The sequence below is a fragment of the Ovis canadensis genome, chromosome 3 (assembly GCF_042477335.2).
Source record: "Ovis canadensis isolate MfBH-ARS-UI-01 breed Bighorn chromosome 3, ARS-UI_OviCan_v2, whole genome shotgun sequence".
Lineage (NCBI taxonomy): Eukaryota > Metazoa > Chordata > Mammalia > Artiodactyla > Bovidae > Ovis > Ovis canadensis.
Genome location: NC_091247.1, coordinates 59,616,149 through 59,639,566, shown reverse-complemented (window position 1 = coordinate 59,639,566; position 23,418 = coordinate 59,616,149). Strand labels below are relative to the sequence as shown.

The 23,418-nt window shown below is 42.1% G+C and overlaps 2 gene segments (V, D, J or C); both read left to right on the top strand.

Moving 5' to 3' along the window:
* Window positions 1–6,960: 6,960 nt before the first annotated feature.
* Window positions 6,961–23,418, top strand: part of LOC138436896 (immunoglobulin kappa variable 2-29-like) — an 80,444-nt gene continuing 63,986 nt past the window's right edge. The window contains 2 exon segments of the V gene segment in view: window positions 6,961–7,092; window positions 7,501–7,811. Coding sequence covers window positions 7,044–7,092; window positions 7,501–7,811 — 360 coding nt within the window.
* LOC138436897 (immunoglobulin kappa variable 1-5-like) lies at window positions 10,209–22,209 on the top strand. The segment is given in 4 exon segments: window positions 10,209–11,522; window positions 11,638–11,767; window positions 21,474–21,553; window positions 21,668–22,209. Coding segments are annotated over 4 exon segments (291 nt in total).

Genomic DNA, 23,418 nt, shown 5'->3' with positions numbered 1-23,418 from the left:
TCTAAATCTCCTTTTTACTCCATGTCTTTCAACTACTTCACCATGTGTCTGATCACAGTCTATGCAACCTGGCTTCAGGGAGAGTTGGTGGGGAAATTAGTAAAACTTTTGGGTTATACATGTTCAAATATGTTCTGTAAATTTATGGCAGACACAATATTCTAATGTTAAAATTCTTTAATTTTTCTCAATTCAGTTCAGTTCAGTCGCACAGTCATGTCCAATTCTTTGTGACGCTGAGGACTGTAGCACACCAGTCCTCCCTGTCCATCACCAATTCCTGGAGTTTACCTAAACTCATGTCCATTGAGTCGGTGAGGCCATTCAATCATCTCATCCTCTGTCATCCTCTTCTCCTCCCACCTTCAATCTTTCCCAGCATCAGGGTCTTTTCCAATGAGTCAGCTCTTCATATCAGGTGGCCAAAGTATTGGAGTTTCAGCTTCAGCATCAGTCCTTTCAATGAATAATCAGAACTGATTTCCTTTAGGATGGACTGGTTGGATCTCTTGCAGTCCAAGGGACTCTCCAACACCACAGTTCGAAAGCATCAATTCTTCGGCTTTCAGCTTTCTTTATAGTCCAACTCTCACATCCATACACAACTATTGGAAAAACCATAGCCTTGACTAAGCAGACCTTTGTTTTGTTTTCTCAATTACCTATCACAAAAAGGAATATGGTGTCTTCAAAAGTTGGTATTTAAAAACTAAAAAATAAATAAATAAACTGGACTATGCTGCTGAGTTATGTCCGACTCTGTGTGACCTCATAGACGGCAGCTGGACTATATAGGTGTAGAATTTATTCTGTAGAACCCTGGAAGAATACAGAATGATGTGAGAGGTTGTTTTGTTTGTTTGTTGAAAAGGAAGAAAAGGAAGAATTTTATAGTGTGGGAAGACTGCAGGAGTGGAAACAGAAAGGAAACACCATTGGACATATACTGCCCTTTGGCTTCTGTTTGGTGGAATTCAAAAAGGTGGTGGGGTTGAGAACTGAAAATGGGAACCCAGAAAGAAGATCCAGAGTGTTCCTTATGGAATCACAGAGAGGAAGAGAGGTGGGCCTGGGTTTCTTCGTGATGTCTAGGCCACTGTCAGTGTCAGAGGAAATGAGCGTGTGGAGCAGGCTTGAGGTCTGTCACCATCAAGGGCTCAGGGATGCCCCTGTGCAGAAACCTGAGATCATGTCAACCTCCTTCAGATGAGGAGAGTCTCGAAAACCTATTTTCTCCTGGAGACAGTCCAGCAGAGGCCATGTGCTTGGGTTGGGAGATGCTACAGGCATCTGCAGGCCTGAACAGAAAGGCCTGAAGGTGCAGAACAGCAGATGCAGAGGAGACGGAGACCAATGGGGAGGATTCCTGGTTTGAGGCCCAGCATCCGCTCCCCTCCCCTGACTACTGACTCACATCTCAGAATGTCCCCTTTAGGAAACTGCCCTTATGCTAGAGGTAGCCTTTTGGGTTCATAGGCCTCAGATGGATTCTCTCTTTCCAGCTGCATTCCTCTGTTACAGCCAAATTGGAACCTCTGTCCACATGCCATTTTGGAAAATAATATAGAAGAACAAATTGCTTGGTAAATATCACCTCAAACCTGAAAGCTTTGATTTTTCATGTCATCTAGTTCCCATATTTTCCACTCGTTTCTGATGTTCTGAAATATGAATCTTCACTTTAACCCTTTATTATGTTGTACCTTCTGCAGTGGGTGGCTTACCAAACCATCCAATGTTCTCCCTAGCAATGGTGATTCACCTTTTGTATTATTTCACATTTCACATTTTTAACCAAAATACAGTTTGGAGATTATAAGCCTGGTATAGTATTATTATGAAAACAAATGAATTCAAACAGTAAATAAATGCAAAGTTTTCACATGAATCTTCATATCCTGAAAATAAATCTGATTCATGTTTTCTGTGCTGTGCTGTGCTTACTTGCTCTGTCATGCCCAACTCTTTTCACTCCATGGACTACAGCATGCAAGACTCCTCTGTCCATGCGGATTCTCCAGGCAAGAATACTGGAGTGGGTTGCCATGTCCTTCTCCAGGGGATCTTCGCAACCGAGAGATCAAAACCAGGCTCCTGGATTGCAGGCAGATTCTTTACTGTCTGACCACCAAGGAAGCCCATGAATTCTGGAGTGGATACCCTATTCCTTCTCCAGAGGGTCTTCCCAACCCAGGAATCAAACCAGGGTCTGCCTGCATTGCAGGCAGATTCTTTAACAGCTTAGCTACCAGGGAAGTTCTCACATTTTCTAGCAATTCTTGTATAGAAACTGAATACTTCCGATAGATACCATTTTTAAATGCTCTAAAATACTTCCCAACTAATACTAGTTACATAGGACATGCTAGTTACATATTCTGACAGTGTATGATTTACATAAACTAATTCCAGATCCCCCTGAACAATATAATCCTGTTGCTGGTTAAAGGATTAAAACTTATTAAAGATGATTTCCTTTCCAGCTTGAGATTACACAGCAAATGCTATTAAAATTGTATTATTATCTTGAAAATAAGTGTTTTTATATTCATGGATTTGTAACATATATGAAGAAACACAAGTATTCAGGACAAGTGTTTCACCACATGTTCAAGGAAGGGACACATTTCTATTCAACAGTCTATTGATTTCTCATTAGAGTCAGCAGTGAGGAGCCTGGACACACTGCACGCATGTCTGTGAACAGGACACTCCCTCAGCTCCACAGAATGTAAGGCTCCAAACAGAATCTTCCCAATGAGGCTCAGCCCCAGGGTGGCAGGAGTAGCTGTGGTAGCAGAGGACAGGCTGACACCAGCCTGGGCTGAGGCAGATATGAGTGTAGGGCCTTGAGGAGGAGGCCACATGGAGGCCTCAGTCACAGTCACTGGGTCCTCTTCTGTGTAAACAGGGTTCAGGGCTCCCCCAGGACAGCCTCGCAGAACCTCCATCCTTCTCCCCACTAAGGGAGCTCATGCCCACCGTGCCTCCAGGGAATGGCTGCCATGTTCCCCCTGGAGCACCCACCAAGCTCCCTGTTGTATTTTGATGTCAGGCGGGTTTCGAATCATTTTACTGTTGTTCCTCAGTATTCTAAGTGTCAACAGATCCAGATGATTGATGTCTTCAATCAAGTCTTCTATGTTTTCCAGGACCACGTGGAGGGCTGCTGGCACCGCAGGCTGCAGAGAGCCGTTTGCTTTTCTGACCCCACTCAGATCTGGAAGATTCTGTGTCACCTGGCCCAGGAGCCAGACCAGCCCTCCTCCGTGTGGATTATGCTGTGTCTAGAACCAGAGAAGTTGTCTGGCAATTATTTTCATTAAGAGAAAGACAAGCATCCAACACCCTGAAAGAGAATGTACATCTACACCTGCTTAGGGAGCAAGGTGAGAACTCTCTAACCACTGCGGGAAGTTTTTCCCTGCAGTTGGTACCAGTAGTTTTGGGCCCTGAAGTGTTGGACAGCACCTCAACTGAGGGAAATCAGCCACCAGACAACAACCAGAATGCCACCAGGCAGCCCAGAAAGCGTTCCCAAGTCATTTCTCTTGACTTTGTTTTGACACAACTTCGGCACTAGCACTTGAGTGGGAAAATTCTATCTGTATTTGTACCTACTTTCACCTGGTTCTTATGTCAAAACATGCTGCTGCTGCTGCTGCTAAGTCGCTTCAGTCGTGTCCAACTCTGTGCAACCCCATAGATGGCAGCCCACCGGGTTCCCCGGCCCTGGGATTCTCCAGGCAGGAACACTGGAGTGGGTTGCCATTTCCTTCTCCAATGCCTCAAAGTGAAAATGAAAGTGAAGTCGCTCAGTTGTGTCTGACTCTTAGCGACCCCATGGACTGCAGCCTACCAGGCTCCTCCGGCCATGGGGTTTTCCAGGCTAGGGACACTCAGGTCAAAGTCCTAATACACATACATGTCTATCCTGTTGCAAGTTTTGGTCTTAAGGTTTTATTTGCCTCACCGCTTGAAGATCTTGATGTGAGGGGGATGCTAGTTCATATTATGCCTCTTCTCTCCTTCTCTCTCTCTCTAATCTCACTGTGTTCTCTTTTTTCTCTGCAAATATTAACTGAGACACATTTTGCAACAGGTGTTTCATTCGGTCTTTTTCTTTTCCTACATGGTCTGAGTGTAGTAAACTCTGGTTATGACCAACACTAGAAGTTTCAATTATACGAAGACATGATTTTACTCACTCTTGAAACATTATTATTCAGTTCCAAACAAAAAGTTGCTGCCTGTTTAGGGATATAAATAGGGTTGTGACCACCAATTATTTGCTTTATTTTCTCTAATAGAATCAAAGGTTTCTTATCTTTGTATTTATGCACTGAATTGCAACCAAAAGGGTGAGACCCAGTTCCTCTTTATATTTCTAAAATATTAAACTATTTTGGTGTGATTCCCTTGAATAATGGCTTTTCAACATCCTAACAATCAGCTTCACATTTAACATAAGGCTATGAGAATTCCAGGAGAAGAATCGATCTGTGGGATTGAAAATGTTTCTAATTGACCAGGATGTGTGTTTGTAATGGGAGCATTTTATTTTCTTTTTCATCCATGTACTTATTTTTCATATCTGACCATTATTCTTTGATTGATCAGGTTACTGCTTTAAAAGAGTCAATATGAAAATTTCTGGAAGCACAGAAAGATGGGGGCAGTTGATGCTCCAAAAAGCATTTGGACTTTGAGTGATCCGTGGCTTCTGGTCAAAAGTGACTAAGTAATGTGAAATTCACTCCTGTGAGCCCAATGCTTCCTAAAGGCAGAAAATCACCATTCTCACTTATGATGCAGGCAGTGTATTTTCATTATAATATGAGGAACGGCCACTAAATGCTTCATTCATCCCTGTGTCTTTCCGACTCTAATCTTTCCATTTGTGTTGACAGGAGAGGAAAAGAGGTGATCACAGAATAACTGCTTTCAGGTATCAGTTTACACCATTTGCTTTGATGTTTTCTCCACAGGGTCTTAAATATCCCTTTTTCAAAACTATAAGAATTTCTTTTAACTTCTTTACTACATGGTTAAATAAAGTGCTGGAATTCTCAGCCCAGCAGCATCCTGTGTTTAGCCAATACTAGAAATCCCCCTTGTCTTGATATCTTCAGAGCCGGATATAAGACCCAGAATCATTCTGAAAAAGACCAGGTCAAAGAAAGTGAGAACTTAAGGAAATAGAATAAAATTAAAGCATAACTAGTAGAGTGACTAGTGAAATACGGAGCATATGTCATTCTGCAAGTAACTCAACACCACGACTTTCTCAGCAGATACGATTAGTCCAGAAAGTTCAGAGTTTAAAGGTGAACATCATTTTTGGTCAGCTATCATTTCAACATTTTAAAAGTTTATTCTTGAATATTTCCAAGAAAATATGCAGACCAAGCATTATAGTGGAATCTTAGAGTATCGTATTAGTTAATTTGTCTTCAAGGCCAGTTAAGCCTGTCTTTGGGTTTAATTCCCCTGGAGAAGGGGCATGGCAACCCATTCCAGTTTTCTTGCCTGGGAAATCCCATGGACAGAGGAACCTGGTGGGCTAGAGTCCATAGCGTTGTAAAGAGTTGGACAAGACTGAAGTGACTTAGCATGCATGCCTTTGGTTTAAATTATCCAATTTTAAAAAGACAGCAAAGTCTACTTTTAACAATTTTTAAGATTCTGTTTTCAGGACAAAATATTGGCACTATTTTTCTGGTCCTATTCAATTCAACATGACCTGCATCAGGCTGACACAGGACAATGGTCTTGTTTGTCTCCCTAAGGAAGCTGCTGTGACAGAATGGGCCTCTGAGCACGAGCGGCCCAGAATCCTGTTCCACGCGGACCATTTGTAGGTAAAAGCCAAGGAATGCGTCAGCGACAGACACAGGCCACCCTGAGACATTCAAATAAAGGATCTGGCCACTGCCATTTCTCACAAATTCTCACAAACAGCATCTCCTTTGGAAATGTAGACTCCTGGCTGTAGATTCCAACACACAGGTGTTCGGAGCCTTAGGTCCTCACACAGAGCTGAGGGAACCAGGAACTCCTACAGCACCTGATTCTACCTGAGTCCACAGAGGAAAAGTGTTTCTAAGCACCACGCAGACAAAAAACACAAAGTCACACTTTTTTCATACTGTCCACCATCTCAAGCGAATATTTTCCTCAAAAACTCCTTTGACTAACCTGCTTTATATAAATATATATATTTAGAGAGAGAGAGAAAGAGAGACAGACAGACAGAGACACAGAGACACAGAGACAGACACAGATAGAATTATGGTAGCACATGCACCAGGTTGAAAAAACTGAGTTTCAGGAATTTCATATCACTGATTTAGGCATAAAAGTCTGATCAATTTTTATTGTCTTAAACTGAACTATTAGCTCTCTGAACAACATATATATTATTTTTTTCCTTGGCAATTTCTTTTGACTTAAGTATTCTTTGCGAGTTAATTCACTTGCTGCTAGGATCAATTCTAACAATTGATTCTAATATTCTTAAACAGGTAACTTGGGAACTGCAATTATCTGACAGTTCTTGAAGCAGCTCAACTTCATGATATTCTTTGGAGGAAATCCTGAGGGTCAATACTAGTGGGGAAGAAGTTGTTCTCTTATCTAGATCAGCTGGGAAGAATCAGAGTGAGATGGACATTCCCTCCCAGATGCTAACCCTGAACATACGTGTCCACAAGAAGGGTCCCCGTTGCTTTCTTAGAGTCCTGGCCCGTGTGCACTGGATTCTTGCAAACAATCTGCACTTTCACAGCGAGATTCTTTGTCCCACTGCTCCAAGCAGTGTAGACTGTAGCCATTGGTTTACATCTCAACACAGAAGACCTTTATTTCACTTTGCTGAAAGCTGACCCCTCCCACCCTCCCTCTGGCTCTGTCCACACCTCTGCCCCGACCAGGGGATTTGCATGTGGTTTCCCAGGGAGGACCTTCCCTTGCAAGTCTGAGATAAAAGCTCAACTCTGGTCTTGCTCTGACTTATCAGGACTCCTCTGTCCATACTTCTGAACATGAGGTTCTCTGCTCAGCTCCTGGGGGTCCTCCTGCTCTGGATCCCAGGTAAGGACGGAGGGGGATGAGAAGGAGGCTGGGGGGTGGGGGTGAGCTCTGGGGCAGCACTGCTCTCCACATGTGTTCTCTGTTAGATGTGTATGACTTGTCCTGCAGATGGGCATGGGAACCTTAGATCTATGAGAGTGAGGAAAGTTCCAGAAGGAAGAAGGTCCTGTGCTCTGGTCAGGTCTGTGACGGAGGAAGTGGGGATGATGTAGAGTATGTTTAAAGGTCTCTTTACACTTCACAGATATCAAGTTCATTATTGTGATTGTACAATTATGCTGTATGATCACAGATAATGAGAGTAATACAAAGTAGTATTAATATTTTAGCTAAAATAAATCAGAAAATGGAAACAATAAAAATGATTGCTAATATTTGTAGCTTCCTAATTCTCTGTCATTCCTTTAGGATCCAGTGGGGATGTTGTGCTGACCCAAACTCCACTCTCCCTGTCTGTCATCCCTGGGGAGACGGCCTCCATCTCCTGCAAGTCTAGTCAGAGCCTGGTACATAGTGATGGAAATACCTATTTGAATTGGATTCAACATAAACCAGGCCAATCACCACAGGGTCTGATCTATCAGGTTTCCAACCGTTACTCTGGAGTCTCAGACAGGCTCACTGGCAGTGGGTCAGGGACAGATTTCACATTTACAATCAGCAGTGTGCAGGCTGAGGATGCTGGAGTCTACTACTGTTACCAAGGTACAGAAGCTCCTCCCACAGTGATACAGCCCTGAACATAAACCTCCCTGCCTGGGTGGCTCAGCTGTTCAAAGTGCAGCTTCTCTGGGGAACTGACAGCAGATGCTCTGAGTCTGTGTTAGAGGAAGATGGTGGAGATCTCAGGGGAAGAGTTTGCAGCGAGGGCTCTGGACCATGAGTGTCTTGTCTGCCCCTCAGGTACCATGCGTTAAGTCTCCATCAGCGGCATAGCCTGGTCCTGGCAGAAGCAGCAGGGACTGTAAGGGGTTCTGTGTCCTGTAGCAGCCAGTTCTGTGAAAGGGGAACTGACTGAAAGATCAGCCTCCTCCACCCTGAGTTGTCTACATTTGTCAATTAGATGCATCCAGTCTAATAACCATAGACAATTTTGGAAAATAATACAGAATAAAGTTAACTTAATTATTAAGTCAATAATACAGAATAAAGTTAATAATACAGACTAATGTCTAACTGGAAAAGGATCTTCAAAGTTTGCAATTTTATGTCATCTAATGTCTATTTTTTCCACTGTTGTTTTATAGAAAGTGAATACTTTAATGTTCTAAAAATATTTCTGAATTAATAATGCACCAGCTAGTTACGTCATGACACGCTATGATCGAAGTAAAATAATTCCAGATTGCTAGGACAATATAATACTTTCTGGTAAAAGAAATAAACATATTAGACATGATTTTCTATTTCAACACAATGGGTTCCATAGCCATTGCAATTAAAATCGCATATTTAATTAGGCATGCTGAGTTGCTTCAGTCGTGTCTGACTTTGTACAGCCCTGTTGACTGTAGCCTGCCAGGCTCCTCTGGCTATGTGATTTTTCAGACAAGAGTACTAGAATGGGTTGCTATCTCATACTCCAAGGGACAGATTTTGACATTAACCAATAAATACGTGGTCCAGTGTAGCCTGGGGTATTATGTGTTGTGTCCACATTACACAGAGCCTAAAAAACACTGGGGTTCATCCTCAGTGATAGGAGGTCAAGGATCAGTTGCTTGTTCTTTACCTTGAATAGGATGTGGCAGCATGCCTCAGGCATCTGAACCACTACCATAGTCACTGATTAGTATCCCATTAATTTATCTAAAATTTCAATCCCATCCTGTTGTTGTTGTTGTTGTTCAGTTACTCAGTCTTGTAGGAATCTTTGTGATCCCACAGACTGCAGCACACCAGGCTTCCCTGTCCTTCACTATTTCCCGGAGTTTGCTCAAACTCATGTCCACCAAGTTGGTGATGCCATCCAACCATCTCATCCTCTGTTGTCACCTTCTCCTCCTGCCCTCAATTCTTCCCAGCATTAGGGTCTTTTCCAATGAATCGATTCTTTGCATCAGGTGGCCAAGGAGTTGGAGCTTCAGCTTTAGCATCAGTCCTTCCAATGGATATTCAGGTTGATTTCCTTTAGGATTGACTGGTTTGATTTCCTTGCTGTTCAAGGGGATCTTCAGCACCATCTTCTGAAAGCATCAATTCTTCAGCACTCAGCCTTCTTTATGGTCCAAATCTCACATTTGTACATGACTACAGGAAAAACCATAGCTTTGACTATATGGACCTTTGGGTGAAATCACTTTTACCAGTCATCCACATCCCAGCAATCTCTTGCCCATCGAGTCTAATGAACATGATGACACTCTAGAGGTCTGAACTGTGGTTCTCCTGCAGGTGCTTTCTGTAACATCCAGCTGCTGTCCCTATCTACCCCAGGCACTGCAGCATCACTGGTCCACTAGGTTATAAGGCCCACTGCAGGTCGTACTTAGTGCAGATTCTTCGCTTCTGGGGATCGCTTAGAGCTAGCAGTCTTACGAGTTGCTAAGAAATGAGTCAATATGTAACTTATGGAATCCAAAGAATACTAAGTTGCAACTCCACTTTTTAGTTATGAGGGTTATATTTTTATTTTGAAGATAATTTCGTGATATTCCCCCTGATCATTCAAATGCTAGAATCTTACTTGCAACTACAGCCAGTACACCAGAGGGAGCTGCGGGTAAGGTGTGTCATTTTTCTCGGCATTCTCTAAATTCAACCACTTGATTCATGGTTTTGACCTGATCTTGATTTTTACCGAGGAAAGTCCTTGAAGTGATTTTGTTTAATCCTGGCAAATCATAGACATATTTTTCAAAAATTTTTGCACTGCTCTCCCTACGTCTTCCTTTTAGGACTTCAGTTATATATGCAATAGATTGCTACAAGTTCTCTTGCAGCTTGCTAATGCTTTGCTCATTTTATTGTATTTTTAAAAATATTTTTTCTTATTGTGCTCAGTTGTGGGTGCTTTCAGTCATGAAAGTCACTAACCTTTTCCACAACCTAATCTAAACTTGTCAACTGATACTGTTTGGGTCTATTGTTGTTGTTGTTGTTGTTGTTGTTTAATTAGGAAAGGCATGAGTGGCATCTACTACAGGGATAATTTCACCATCTACTGAAACAAAGCCTTTTGGAGCATGCACCCTCATGCCCCATGAATGATGAGACTGTGTGCTGGCTGGTGGAAAAACCTAATCCCGGCTCTGTGAGAATGCAGCAGGGATTTTCCTCTACCAAATTCAGAGAAATTTTTCTACAACATCAGTAGATTCTGCACATGTCTGTATCCATCAGCACATCATTAAACACAGGCTTCCCTAGAAGCTCAGATGGTAAAGAATCCTCCTGTAATGCAGGAGACATGGGTTCAATCGCTGGGTCAGGAAGATCCCCTGCAGAAGAAAATGGCAAGCCACTCCAGTATTCTTACCTGGAGGATCCCATGGACAGAGGAACCAGAGGTAGGCTACAGTCCATGGGGTTGCAAAGAGTCAGACAAGGCTAAGCAACTAACACACAAGTTCAGAAAATTTTCCTACAACATCAGTAGATTCTGCACATGTCTGTATCCAGCAGTGCATTGTTAAATATGGAGGAGAAACTCTGAGTTATCCTGAGTTCTGTTTCTCTGCTAATAATTAATCACTCCAAGTGCATCATGGAATCAGGTCAAACAGTAAGACATTCCAGACTCAGCAATATCCCTGGATACCCAATGCAGAGATCTTGTAAAATTTTCTTGCAGTTTCCTGAAATATGTCATCCATGATAGAACCTGTCTTAGAGGGGAAAGTAGCAGGGAAAAAATGTATCAATATTGAAAATAATAATGGAACACTCTGCTAAAATAACAGAAAAGTAATTTAATTCTGTGACCTCCTGGGAGAAACGTACTGTCCGTGGGCAAATTTGAGCTGCTCTCATCAGACTTGGGCATCTGGTAGACACTGGGCTTTCCTGGTGGCTCAGATGGTAAGGAATCTGCCTCCAATGCAGGAGAACCAGGTTCAATCCCTGGGTCAGGAAGATTCCCTGGAGAAGGAAATGACAACCCACTCCAAGATTCTTGCTTGGAAAATCCCACGGACGGAGGAGACTGGAGGGCTACAAAGGGGTTGCAAAGAGTTGGACACGACTGAGTGACATTCACTTTCAGACACTGCACCTGTGCTGTGTTATGGACACTACCAACCCTGCAGCTGTGCCCAGCTCTGCCCCATCCTCTGCTGATTTGCATGTTACTGGAGATCAACCCACTGCCCTGGAGACTTATTAATTCTCTGATCACATCTTGTGCAGAAATCAGTCCCAGTCAGGACACAGAGTGAACATGAGGGCCCCCACTCAGCTCCTCGGTCTCCTGCTGCTCTGGCTCCTCCCAGGTAAGGATGGAGAGCTTTAGGAATTTATTCTGCCCATGTATTCTGGTTCTACAGAATAGTCCTCTCATATCATTAATAATAACATGGATATGGGTTTTTGTGTTTCCAATCTCAGATGCCAGGTGTGACCTCCAGATGACTCAGTCTCCATCCCTGTCTGCCTCTCTAGGAAACAGAGTATCCATCATTTGCTGGGCCAGTCAAAGCATTAGCAAATGGTTAGACAGGTATCAGCAGAAATCAGGGTGAGTTCCTAAGCTCCTGGTCTATGCAGCATCCAGTTTGGGAACTGGGGCCCCCTCCCTGTTCAGTGACAGTGGATCTGGGGCAGATTTCACTCTCACCACGAGCAGCCTGGAGGCTGAAGATGCTGCAACTTATTACTGGCTACAAACTGATAGCACACCTCCTACAGTGTTACACACCCAAACATAAACCACCCTGGGGAGCAGATGTGTGAGGCTAGACTGCCCAGAAACTCTTGGTGCCTCCATCTGCTGAGAGCATTTCTGAGATGCTCCCTGGCTTTGGATGTGACTAGAAGTTTTGGTGGAAGAGGCAGGACCAGCACCCTAACTCTCTTTCCTTCTCCTGAGTGCCAGCAGAACAGACATGCTGACGCCTCTTATGATTAAGTAAAGGATGGATGATTACACATGAGTCTAAGTTATGGTTCTAACCAGGATTTTCAGCAAGAGAAAAACAAATCTACGTCTTCCAAGTAGGGTTTTTTTTAAACACAGGATGTGACTCTAAACTATAACCTGTAATGTGTGGGCAATGTGAGGCAGTAGTAGAGTAAGTGATTCCCTGGTGCTTCCCCAAAGGCCAGAGCACGTTTGCCACTGGAAGTGTAGGCTATGATCACCCACATGTAGCCTGTCTCTGATGCCCAGGCTTGGGGGTGCTGATGTTGCAAGATGCCTGCAGCCCCTCGGGTGATTCTCAAGTCTTGCCTGTGTCCATGTATCTGCCTGCAGGTGCTGATAAATACTGAATATTTCTCTTCTGACCTCAAAATCTCATTGGAGTGTCCATCGTTAAACAACTCTACAGGAAACCACACCAAAAAAGCAGTTTTTAAAATGTGCCTCCAGAATTGAAGATGATAGTGGAGATTTTGAAAGCAGGTTAATCCATATGGTCATATATATCATATCTCAGAAGATTGCCACCTATAATGGCCCCAGAATACATTTGATTGTGCTTCTGAATATGTACAGCAAGACTGGGCTCATAACAAGTAAAACTCATTAAACAATACAGTAAATAGAAAAATGAAGAAACTGCATGAAATATAAGACAATCATTTGACAAAGGCATTTGAATAAGCTTTCTTTTCCAAAACACCCCAAACACCAAAATGTGAATATAGCATTCTTTTACCTATTTATTTAAAATACCTTGTTACTCAAAAATTGTTTGGATTAAACAGCATCATCAGAATCACTGAGAAGTTGCTTATTACAAAATGAAAAATAGACCAGACTCACCTTAAATTTAGTTTTCAGGTTTAAGAGTTCAGTTGAGTTCAGTTGCTCAGTTGTGTCTGACTCTTTGTAACCCCATGGACTGCAGCACTCCAGGCTTTCTGGTCCATCACCAACTCCCAGAGATTGCTCAAACTTATGTCCATTGAGTCGGTGATGCCATCCAACTATCTCATCCTCTGTGGTCCCCTTCTCCTCCCAACTTCAATCTTTCCCAGCATCAGGGTCTTTTCCAATGAGTCAGTTCCACACATCAGGTGACCAAAGTATTGGAGCTTCAGCTTCAACATCAGTCCTTCCAATGAATATTCAGGACTGATTTCCTTTAGGAGTGACTGGTTTGATCTCCTTGCTGTCCAAAGGACTCTCAAGAGTCTTATCCAACACCATAGTTCAAAAGCATCAATTCTTCGGTGTTCAACTTTCTCTGTGGTCCAACTCTCACATCCATATATGACTACTGAAAAAACCCATAGCTTTGACTATACAAACCTTTGCTGGCAAAGTAATGTCTCTGCTTTTTAATATGCTTTCTAGGTTGGTCATAGCTTTTTGGTGTCTAAAAAGAAAGAGGGGTCTACTTTTTAACAAGATAACAGGTGATCTATACAACTTCTTAAAAACTATGTTTTAGGGTATGTTCATTCAGCTAAAGAGTTTTTGTTTTTTCGGTTGTTTTTGCCCAATGAAGCCATTTAAGAGGGTTTCCTTTTAAGGCCATATATCAAAAAAACCAGCTTCACTTTCCAATCAATGCAAAATTAAAAATGAAATGAATATAGGCACAAACCTTATAACCTCATGGAAACAGTGGGAAATAGGTTGAAAACAGTGTGTTTCAAAACATGGGATTAGGTCACATTTATGAAAACTGAACTGTCTCAAAATCTTATCTCTTCCTCAGCTTTCTTTACACTTGGGTTTATGTTATCAAGGCCTACAATTCAGATTACTTTCATATAATATTCTATCGCATTATACTATTGCGTGGAGAAAATTGGTGATTGTGTGTCTGAATACTCTGTAGAAATATCACTTCTTTTAGTGTATATTTTCACTTTGTTTGGGATAAAGTGCATGATACTGAAAACTTTTTATCAAAGCTGATGATAATTTGTGACAAATACCTCATTTGTGGAAAATTTGTGCTGTGTATATAATACGCAGTCTGTGCACATATACTTATTTGATGTATTGCTGCTGCAGATACTTATTTATACATGTTTAATGCATATAGAAGCTTATGTAACTAAATATATACCATTTTTATATATGCTTATACCCACAACACATGCATTTGAGCAAAGTGATCACAAAAATGAAACAAATGAGGTATAGTACTAGCTTTTACTGTTGCTGTTCAGTCGCTAAGTTGTGTCCATCTCTGGGACCCCATGGACTGCAGTGCACCAGGCTTCCCTGTCCTCCACTATCTCCCAGAGTTTGCTCAAACTCATGTATCAGCTTCAGCTATAGCATTGTCCTATTTAAACACTATTTCTAAAACTCCCACAAATGGTTATGCTCACATTGAAATACTATTCCAACCCAGTCCTAGTTCAAAGGGCATGAATGGAGATAATATTGTCTAAAGTTAAAATGTAAATCATTGCAGGCTATGAAAATCCTCATCATAGTTATGTTCACAATAATGCTATATGTTCTGGGTCTGAGATATTCATTATTCAGTCTTTTTTTTCCTTATAAGTTGAAATGTGGTTAATAATTTTCTCACCAATATATTACTTGTGATTTATAAAGATAATAGTGATTAAACTGACCAATTAACAAACAGAAGACTGAATCACTGAAAAATTAATTGCTGTTGTTCAGCCCCTCAGTCATGTCTGAATCTTTGCGACCCCATGGACTGTAGGCATTCCTGTCCATCACCATCTCCTGGAATTTGCTCAAACTCATGTCCATTGAGTCAGTGATGCCATCCAACCATCTCATCCTCTGTCATCCCCTTCTCCTCCTGCCTTCAAGCTTTCCCAGCATTAGGGTCTTTTCTAATGTGTTGGCTCTTCTCATCAGGTGGCCAAAATATTGGAGTTTCAGCTTTAGCAACAGTCATTTCAATGAATAGTTAGGACTGATTTCCTTTAGGATTGACTGGTTGAATATCCTTGCAGTCTAAGGGACTCTCAAGAGTCGTCTCCAACACCACACAGTTCAAAGGCATCAATTATTTGGCACTCAGCCTTCTTTATGGTCCAACTCTCATATCCATAGGCTTCCCTGGTGCATTAGACCTTAAAGAGTCTGCCTCCAGTGCGGGAGACTGGGTTCAATCCCTGGGTCAGTAAGATCCCCTGGAGAAGGAAGTGGCAACCCACAGTATTCTTGGCTGGCAAATCCCAAGGACAGAAGAGCCTGGGAGGCTACAGTCCATGGGGTCACAAAGAGTAGGACACAACTGAGCAACTAACACTTTTACTTTCTCACATCCATACATGACTACTGGAAAAACCATAGATTTGACTAGATGGACCTTTGTCAGCAAAGTAATGTCTCTGCCTTTTAATACACTAAGTTTGTCATCACTTTTCTTCCAAGGAGCAAGCATGTTTTAATTTCATGGATGCAGTCACCATCTGCCGTGGATCAAATCAGATATTTCCAAGTACAGTATAAGCAACAATTATCAGCCTGAAAATGGGAAGCATATCAGAATTTCAGGAGAGACAATTATCAAGAATTGATTTATTTACCAGTAGATGTTAAAGTCTCATATTTATGCTACAAATATTGTACCAGCATGTAATTTGTTTCCTTGACCAGCTCTTAGACTGTGTAACAAATATTGGTTGACAGATCTCTTGGGTAGATTAGAGGACAAACTACACTTTAAAATGCACAGTGATTTTTAAGGTTTTTTTTCTTTAGGTCATTCTTTAGCCATCCTTCCTAATGCTGTATAAAAATTTTATCAGCTGAGCCACCAGGGAAGCCCAAGAATACTGGAATGGGTAGCCTATCCCCTCTCCAGGGGATCTTCCCAACCCAGGAATTGAACCGGGGTCTCCTGCATTGCAGGCAGATTCTTTACCACTGAGCTACCGGGAAGCCCTATAAATAATTTAATTATTTGTTTATTTTACCTTTTTTGTTCTGGATCTTCTTGCTGCATGCAGGCTTTGTCTTTATTAGTGAGAATGGGCTCCTCTTCATTGCACTCACTGACTTTTCATTGTGGTGGCTTCTCTTACCATTGACCACAGGCTATGGAGTGCTCAGGCTTCTGAAGTTGCAGCTCATAGGCTTTAGAGTGCAGACTCAGTAGCGTGGTGCATGGGCTTTAGCTGCTCTGTGCCTGTGTCCCCTGCATCGGCAGGTGATTCTCACCCACTGTGTCACCAGGCAAGTCCCCTAACTTTGCATAGATTATTGATATTGGACAACTTGAAGAAAAGGGGCCAACTGAAGAGGTCATCTTATGTCCAGCCGTGACCAAGATATGCAGCAAGAATGAATTCTAAACCAACCATTGCCCAAATGACCTCTATCCGAGAGAGGCATTGTATTGACCACTGAAGAGTAGATCACATTGATCTGAACCCCTGCAATATTCACTAATCACTCAGTTCAGTTCAGTCGCTCAGTCGTGTCTGACTCTTTGCGACCCCATGAATCACAGCACGCCAGGCCGCCCTGTCCATCACCATCTCCCGGAGTTCACTCAGACTCACGTCCATCGAGTCCATCATGCCATCCAGCCATCTCATCCTCAGTCGTCCCCTTCTCCTCCTGCCCCCAATCCCTCCCAGCATCAGAGTCTTTTCCAATGAGTCAACTCTTCGAATGAGGTGGCCAAAGTATTGGAGTTTCAGCTTTAGCATCATTCCTTTCAAAGAAGTCCCAGGGTTGATCTCCTTTAGAATGGACTGGTTGGATCTCCTTGCAGTCCGAGGGACTCTCAAGAGTCTTCTCCAACATCACAGTTCAAAAGCATCAATTGTTTGGCGCTCAGCCTTCTTCACAGTCCAACTCTCACATCCATACATGATCACAGGAAAAACCATAGCCTTGACTAGACAGACCTTAGTTGGCAAAGTAATGTCTCTGCTTTTGAATATACTCTCTAGGTTGGTCATAACTTTTCTTCCAAGGAGTAAGCATCTTTTAATTTCATGGCTGCAGTCACCATCTGCAGTGATTTTGGAGCCCCCAAAATTAAACCCTGACAGTGTTTCCACTATTTCCCCATCTATTTCCCCTGAAGTGATGCGACCAGATGCCATGATCTTCGTTTTCTGAATGTTGAGCTTTAAGCCAACTTTTTCACTCTCTTCTTTCACTTTCATCAAGAGGTTTTTTAGCTCCTCTTCACTTTCTGCCATAAGGGTGGTGTCATCTGCATATCTGAGGTTATTGATATTTCTCCCGGCAATCTTGATTCCAGCTTGTGCTTCTTCTAGTCCAGCGTTTCTCATGATGTACTCTGCATAGAAGTTAAATAAGCAGGGTGACAATATACAGCCTTGACGTACTCCTTTTCCTATTTGGAACCAGTCTGTTGTTCCATGTCCAGTTCTAACTGTTGCTTCCTGACCTGTATACAGATTTCTCAAGAGGCAGGTCAAGTGGTCTGGTATTCCCATCTCTTTCAGAATTGTCCACAGTTTATTGTGATCCACACAGTCAAAGGCTTTGGCATAGTCAATAAAGCAGAAATAGATGTTTTTCTGGAACTCTCTTGCTTTTTCCATGATCCAGCAAATGTTGGCAATTTGATTTCTGGTTCCTTTGCCTCTTTTAAAACCAGCTTGAACATCAGGGAGTTCACGGTTCATGTATTGCTGAAGCCTGGCTTGGAGAGTTTTGAGCATTACTTTACTAGCATGTGAGATGAGTGCAACTGTGTGGTAGTTTGAGCATTCTTTAGCATTGCCTTTCTTTGGAATTGGAATGAAAACTGACATTTTCCAGTCCTGTGGCCACTGCTGAGGTTTCCAAATTTGTTGGTATATTGAGTGCAGCACTTTCACAGCATCATCTTTTGGGATTTGAAATAGCTCAACTGGAGTGCCATCACCTCCACTAGCTTTGTTCATAGTGATGCTTTCTAAGGCCCACTTGACTTCACATTCCAAGATGTCTGGCTTTAGATTAGTGATCACATCATCATGATTATCTTGGTCGTGAAGATCTTTTTTGTACAGTTCTTCTGTGTATTCTTGCCACCTCTTCTTAATATCTTCTGCTTCTGTTAGGTCCATACCATTTCTGTCCTTTATCGAGCTCATCTTTGCATGAAATGTTCCCTTGGTATCTCTAATTTTCTTAAAGAGATCTCTAGTCTTTCCCATTCTGTTCTTTTCCTCTATTTCTTTGCATTGATCGCTGAAAAAGGCTTTCTTATCTCTTCTTGCTGTTCTTTGGAACTCTGCATTCAGATGCTTCTATCTTTCCTTTTCTCCTTTACTTTTCGCCTCTCTTCTTTTCACAGCTATTTGTAAGGCCTCCCCAGACAGCCATTTTGCTTTTTTGCATTTCTTTTCCACGGGGATGGTCTTGATCCCTGTCTCATGTACAATGTCACGAACCTCATTCCATAGTTCATCAGGCACTCTATCTATCAGATCTAGGCCCTTAAATCTATTTCTCACTTCCACTGTATAATCATAAGGGATTTGATTTAGGTCATACCTGAATGGTCTAGCGGTTTTCCCTACTTTCTTCCATTTGAGTCTGAATTTGGTAATAAGGAGTTCATGATCTGAGCCACAGTCAGCTCCTGGTCTTGTTTTTGTTGACTGTATAGAGCTTCTCCATCTTTGTCTGCAAAGAATATTATCAATCTGATTTTGGTGTTGACCATCTGGTGATGTCCATGTGTAGAGTCTTCTCTTGTGTTGTTGGAAGAGGGTGTTTGCTATGACCAGTGCGTTTTCTTGGCAAAACTCTATTAATCTTTGCCCTGCTTCATTCCGCATTCCAAGGCCAAATTTGCCTGTTACTCCAGGTGTTTCTTGACTTTCTACTTTTGCATTCCAGTCCCCTATAATGAAAAGGACATCTTTTTTGGGTGTTAGTTCTAAAAGGTCTTGTAGGTCTTCATAAAACCGTTCAACTTCAGCTTCTTCGGCGTTACTGGTTGGGGCATAGACTTGGATAACTGTGATACTGAATGGTTTGCCTTGGAGACGAACAGAGATCATTCTGTCATTTTTTAGATTGCATCCAAGTACTGCATTTTGGACTCTTTTGTTGACCATGATGGCTACTCCATTTCTTCTGAGGGATTCCTGCCCACAGTAGTAGATATAATGGTCATCTGAGTTAAATTCACCCACTCCAGTCCATTTTGGTACGCTGATTCCTAGAATGTCGACGTTCACCCTTGCCATCTCTTGTTTGACCACTTCCAATTTGCCTTGATTCATGGATCTGCCATTCCAGGTTCCTATGCAATATTGCTCTTGACAGCATCAGATCTTGCTTCTATCACCAGTCACATCCACAACTGGGTATTATTTTTAGCCCATGAATTTTTGTAGGATTTATATCCCATCCTTTGGCACACATATATCTTACCAGTCATTCTCATTCCAGCAACTTCTTGCCCATCAAGTCTAATGAACATGACACTCTAGAGGTCTGAAATGTGGTTCTCCTGCTGGAGCTTTCTGTAATATCCATCCACTGTCCCTATCTACCCCAGGCACTCTAGCATCATTGGTCCAGTAGGTCATAAGGTCTACTGGAGGTTGTACTTAGTGCAGAGTCTTCTTGTCTTCTGGGACCACTCAGAACTGACAAACATGCAGGTTATTGAGAAATGAGTCACAACAACTGACTCCACAATGCATATGTAGCTTGCAGAATCCAAAGAAAACTAAGTTGTGTTGACTTCATTTTTTAGTTATTAGGGTTGTATTTTCATTTGAAAATACAACTTCATTTCAAATTATTTTCATTTCATTTCTTGATAGTCTCCTGGTCACTCAAATGCTAGAAACATATTTGCAACTACAGCTAGGACACAGAAGGAGCTGTGGGTAAGGTGTGTGATTTTTCTCAGGCTTCTCTAAATTCAGCCACTGAATTCATGGTTTTGACCTGATCTTGGTTTTTAACTATTGAAGTCCTGGAAATGATTTTGTAAAACCTGGAAAATCATAGACGTAATACTTTTTTCAAAAGTTTTGCTACTGCTATTCCTAACTTTTCCTTTCAGGACTTCAGCTATACACCCTAGACATTGCTTGAACTTGTCTTGTAGCTTAGCAATGCTTTGTTCATTTTATTGTATTTCTCCAAAATGTTTTTCTCATTTTACTCAATTGTGGATACTTTCCATTATGACAGCCACTAATCTTCACTTCAGTGATAGCTAATCTTATCAGCTGATACTGTTTGAGTCTATTGGATTTTGCTTTTACACTTTGTTAGGAGAGACATGAATGGCATCTTTATAAAGATAATTTTGCCCTACCACTGAAACAAAACCTTTTGGAATATGCAACCTGATTCCACGGGAATGATGAGATTTTCTTCTCTGGTTGGTATAGAAACTGAATCCTGGCTCTGTGTGAGTTCTACAGGTATGGTATTCTAGTAAACCCAGAGAAATATTTCTACAGCATCAGTAGATTTTGGGCATGTCTATATCCATTGGCACATTGTTAAATATGGAGGGAAAACTTTGCAGTAATGCTTAATTCTGTCTCTGTGTTCATCACTTCAAGGGCATCAGGGAATCAGGTTAAACAGGAAGACATCCCAGCCTCAGTGATATCCCCAGGGACCCAATATAGAGATTTTGTCAAATTTCTTGCAATTTATTGAAACATATTATCCACCATAGAACCATTCCTAGAAAGGTGGGAAGAAAAGCATGTTATGAACATTGAAAAGAACAAAAAACATTCTGCTAAAGGACAGTTGTTCAGTCACTCAGTTGTGTCCGATTCTTTGCAGCTTCACGGATTGCAGCACGCCAGGCTCCCCCTGTCCTTCACCATCTTCTGGAATTTGCTCATACTCATGACCATCAAGTCAGTGATGCCACCCAACCATCTCATCTTCTGTCACCTCCTTCTCCTCCAGCCTTCAAACTTTCCCAGCACTAGGATCCTTTCCAATGAGTCAGCTCTTCACATCAGGTGGCCAAAGTACTGGACCAGTTCTTCTGCACTCAGACTTTATGGTCGAACTCTCACATCCACATATGCCTACTAGAAAAACCATAGCTTTGATTATAGTGACCTTTGTCAGCAAGACAAGAGTAATCCAGCTCTGGGGCCTCGAGGGAGAAACATACTGTCTGTAGGCAAATTTGAGCTGAGCTGATCAGATTTGGGCATCTGCCAGACACTACCCATGTTGTGTTATGAAGATTGGCCAGCCCTGCAGCTATGCCCAATTCTGCCCAACTCTCTGCTGATTTGCATGTTACTGGAGATAAACCTGTTGCCCTGGAAACTTATTAATGCTCTGATCACATCTTGTGCAGGAGTCAGTCCCAGTCAGGACTCAGAGTGAACATGAGGTCCCCCACCCAGCTTCTCAGCCTCCTGCTACTCTGGCTCTCAGGTAAGGATGGAGAGCTTTAGAAGTTACTCTGCCTGTGTATTCTGGTTCTACAGGATAGTATTTTTATAAAATTAACAATAACATGAATATTCCTTTTTATGTTTCCAATCTCAGGTACCAGGTGTGACATCCAGATGACCTAGTCTCCATCCGTCCTGTCTGCATCTCTAGGAGACAGAGTTTCCATCACTTGCCAGGCCAGTCAGAGTGTTAGCAAATGGTTAGCTTGGTATCAGCAGAAACCAGGGCAAGCTCCTAAGCTGCTCACCTATGTAGCATCCAATTTGCAAACCGGGGTCTCATCCAGGTTTGGTGGCAGTGGATCTGGGACAGACTTCACTGTTGCCATCAGCAGCCTGGAGGCTGAAGATGTTGCAACTTATTACTGTCTACAGTATGATAGCACACCTCCCCCTCTGTTACACACCTGAACAAAATCCACTCAGAAACGCACGTGTGTGAGGCTGGACTGCCCCAGCTGCTCTGGGTGCCTCCATCTGCTGAGAGCATTTCAGAGATGCACCCGCTCTTTGAATGTGACTGGAAGGTCTGATGCAAGGGGCAAGACCAGCTCCCTAACTCTCTTTGCCCCTCCTCAGTGCCAGCAGCACAGATACAACAATGCATGATTTAATAAAGGACAGATGATTACACATGAGGAGTCTGGTTCACGGCATCATTCAGGGTCCTTTCAGCAAAGCAAAGCCAGTCTGTATCTTCCAAGTAGGGTTTTTTGAAAATACTCAGAATGTGCATCTGAACTATAACCTTTTTTAACTCTGGGGAGTGTGATACTAAGTGAAGCAATGATAGAATAAGTGATTCCCTGGTGCTTCCACAGAAGCCAGAACATATTCGTCACTGGAAATGTAGGCTTTGGCCAAATTAAGGGGCCTATGACACCCAGGGATGGGAGTGGAGATGTCGCAAGCTGTCTGTAGCCCCTCAGGTGATTCTCAGTTCTTGCCTGTGTCCATGCATCTGCCTGCAGGTGCTGATATATATTGAATTTTCCTTTTCTGACCTTCCAATCTCATTGGAGTGCCCATCATTAAACAACTCTACAGAAAACCATAGAAGAAAAAGTGGTTTTAAAAATGTGCTTCAATATGTGAAGATGATAGTGGAAATTTGACAGCAGGTTCATCAGTGTGGTCATTATATCCCATGTTTCAGAACCTTTCCATTTAGGCTGGCCCCAGCATATATTTGACTGTGCTTCTGAATAGCGACAGCAAGTCTGGGCTTATAACAAAGAAGAATCATTAACCTTTAATGATCATTAATTAGTAAACAGAAAAATGAGGAAAGTGCATGAAATATATAGCAGCATTAGACTAAAACACTTGAAAAAACTTTCTTTACCAAAAAAAACCCCCAAACATCAAAACATGGATATAGAATTCTTTTGCTTATACATAAAACACGTTGCTACTCAGAGTTTGTTTGGAATCAAACAGCATCATCAGAATCATTGAGAAACTGCTTATCACAACATGTGAAATATAGCAGGCTCGCTGGTGACTCAGCAGTAAAGAATCCACCTGCCAATGCAGAAGACTCAGGTTCGATCCTTGTGTCCAGAAGATCCCCTGAAGAAGGAAATGGCAACCCACTCCAGTATTCTTGCCTGAAGAACTCCATGGACTGAGGAGCCTGGTGGGCTTCTCCATGGGATCACACAGAGTCGGACACAACTAAGAGACTAAACAGCAACACCATCTTAAATTTACTTTTTAAATTTTAAAAGAGCGATCTACTTTTTAATAAGATAACAGGTGCTCTGTATAGCTGCTTAAAAATTATGTTTTAGGGTATGTTCATTCAGCTGAAGAGGTGTTTTTTTTTTCTTTTTTCTGCCCAAT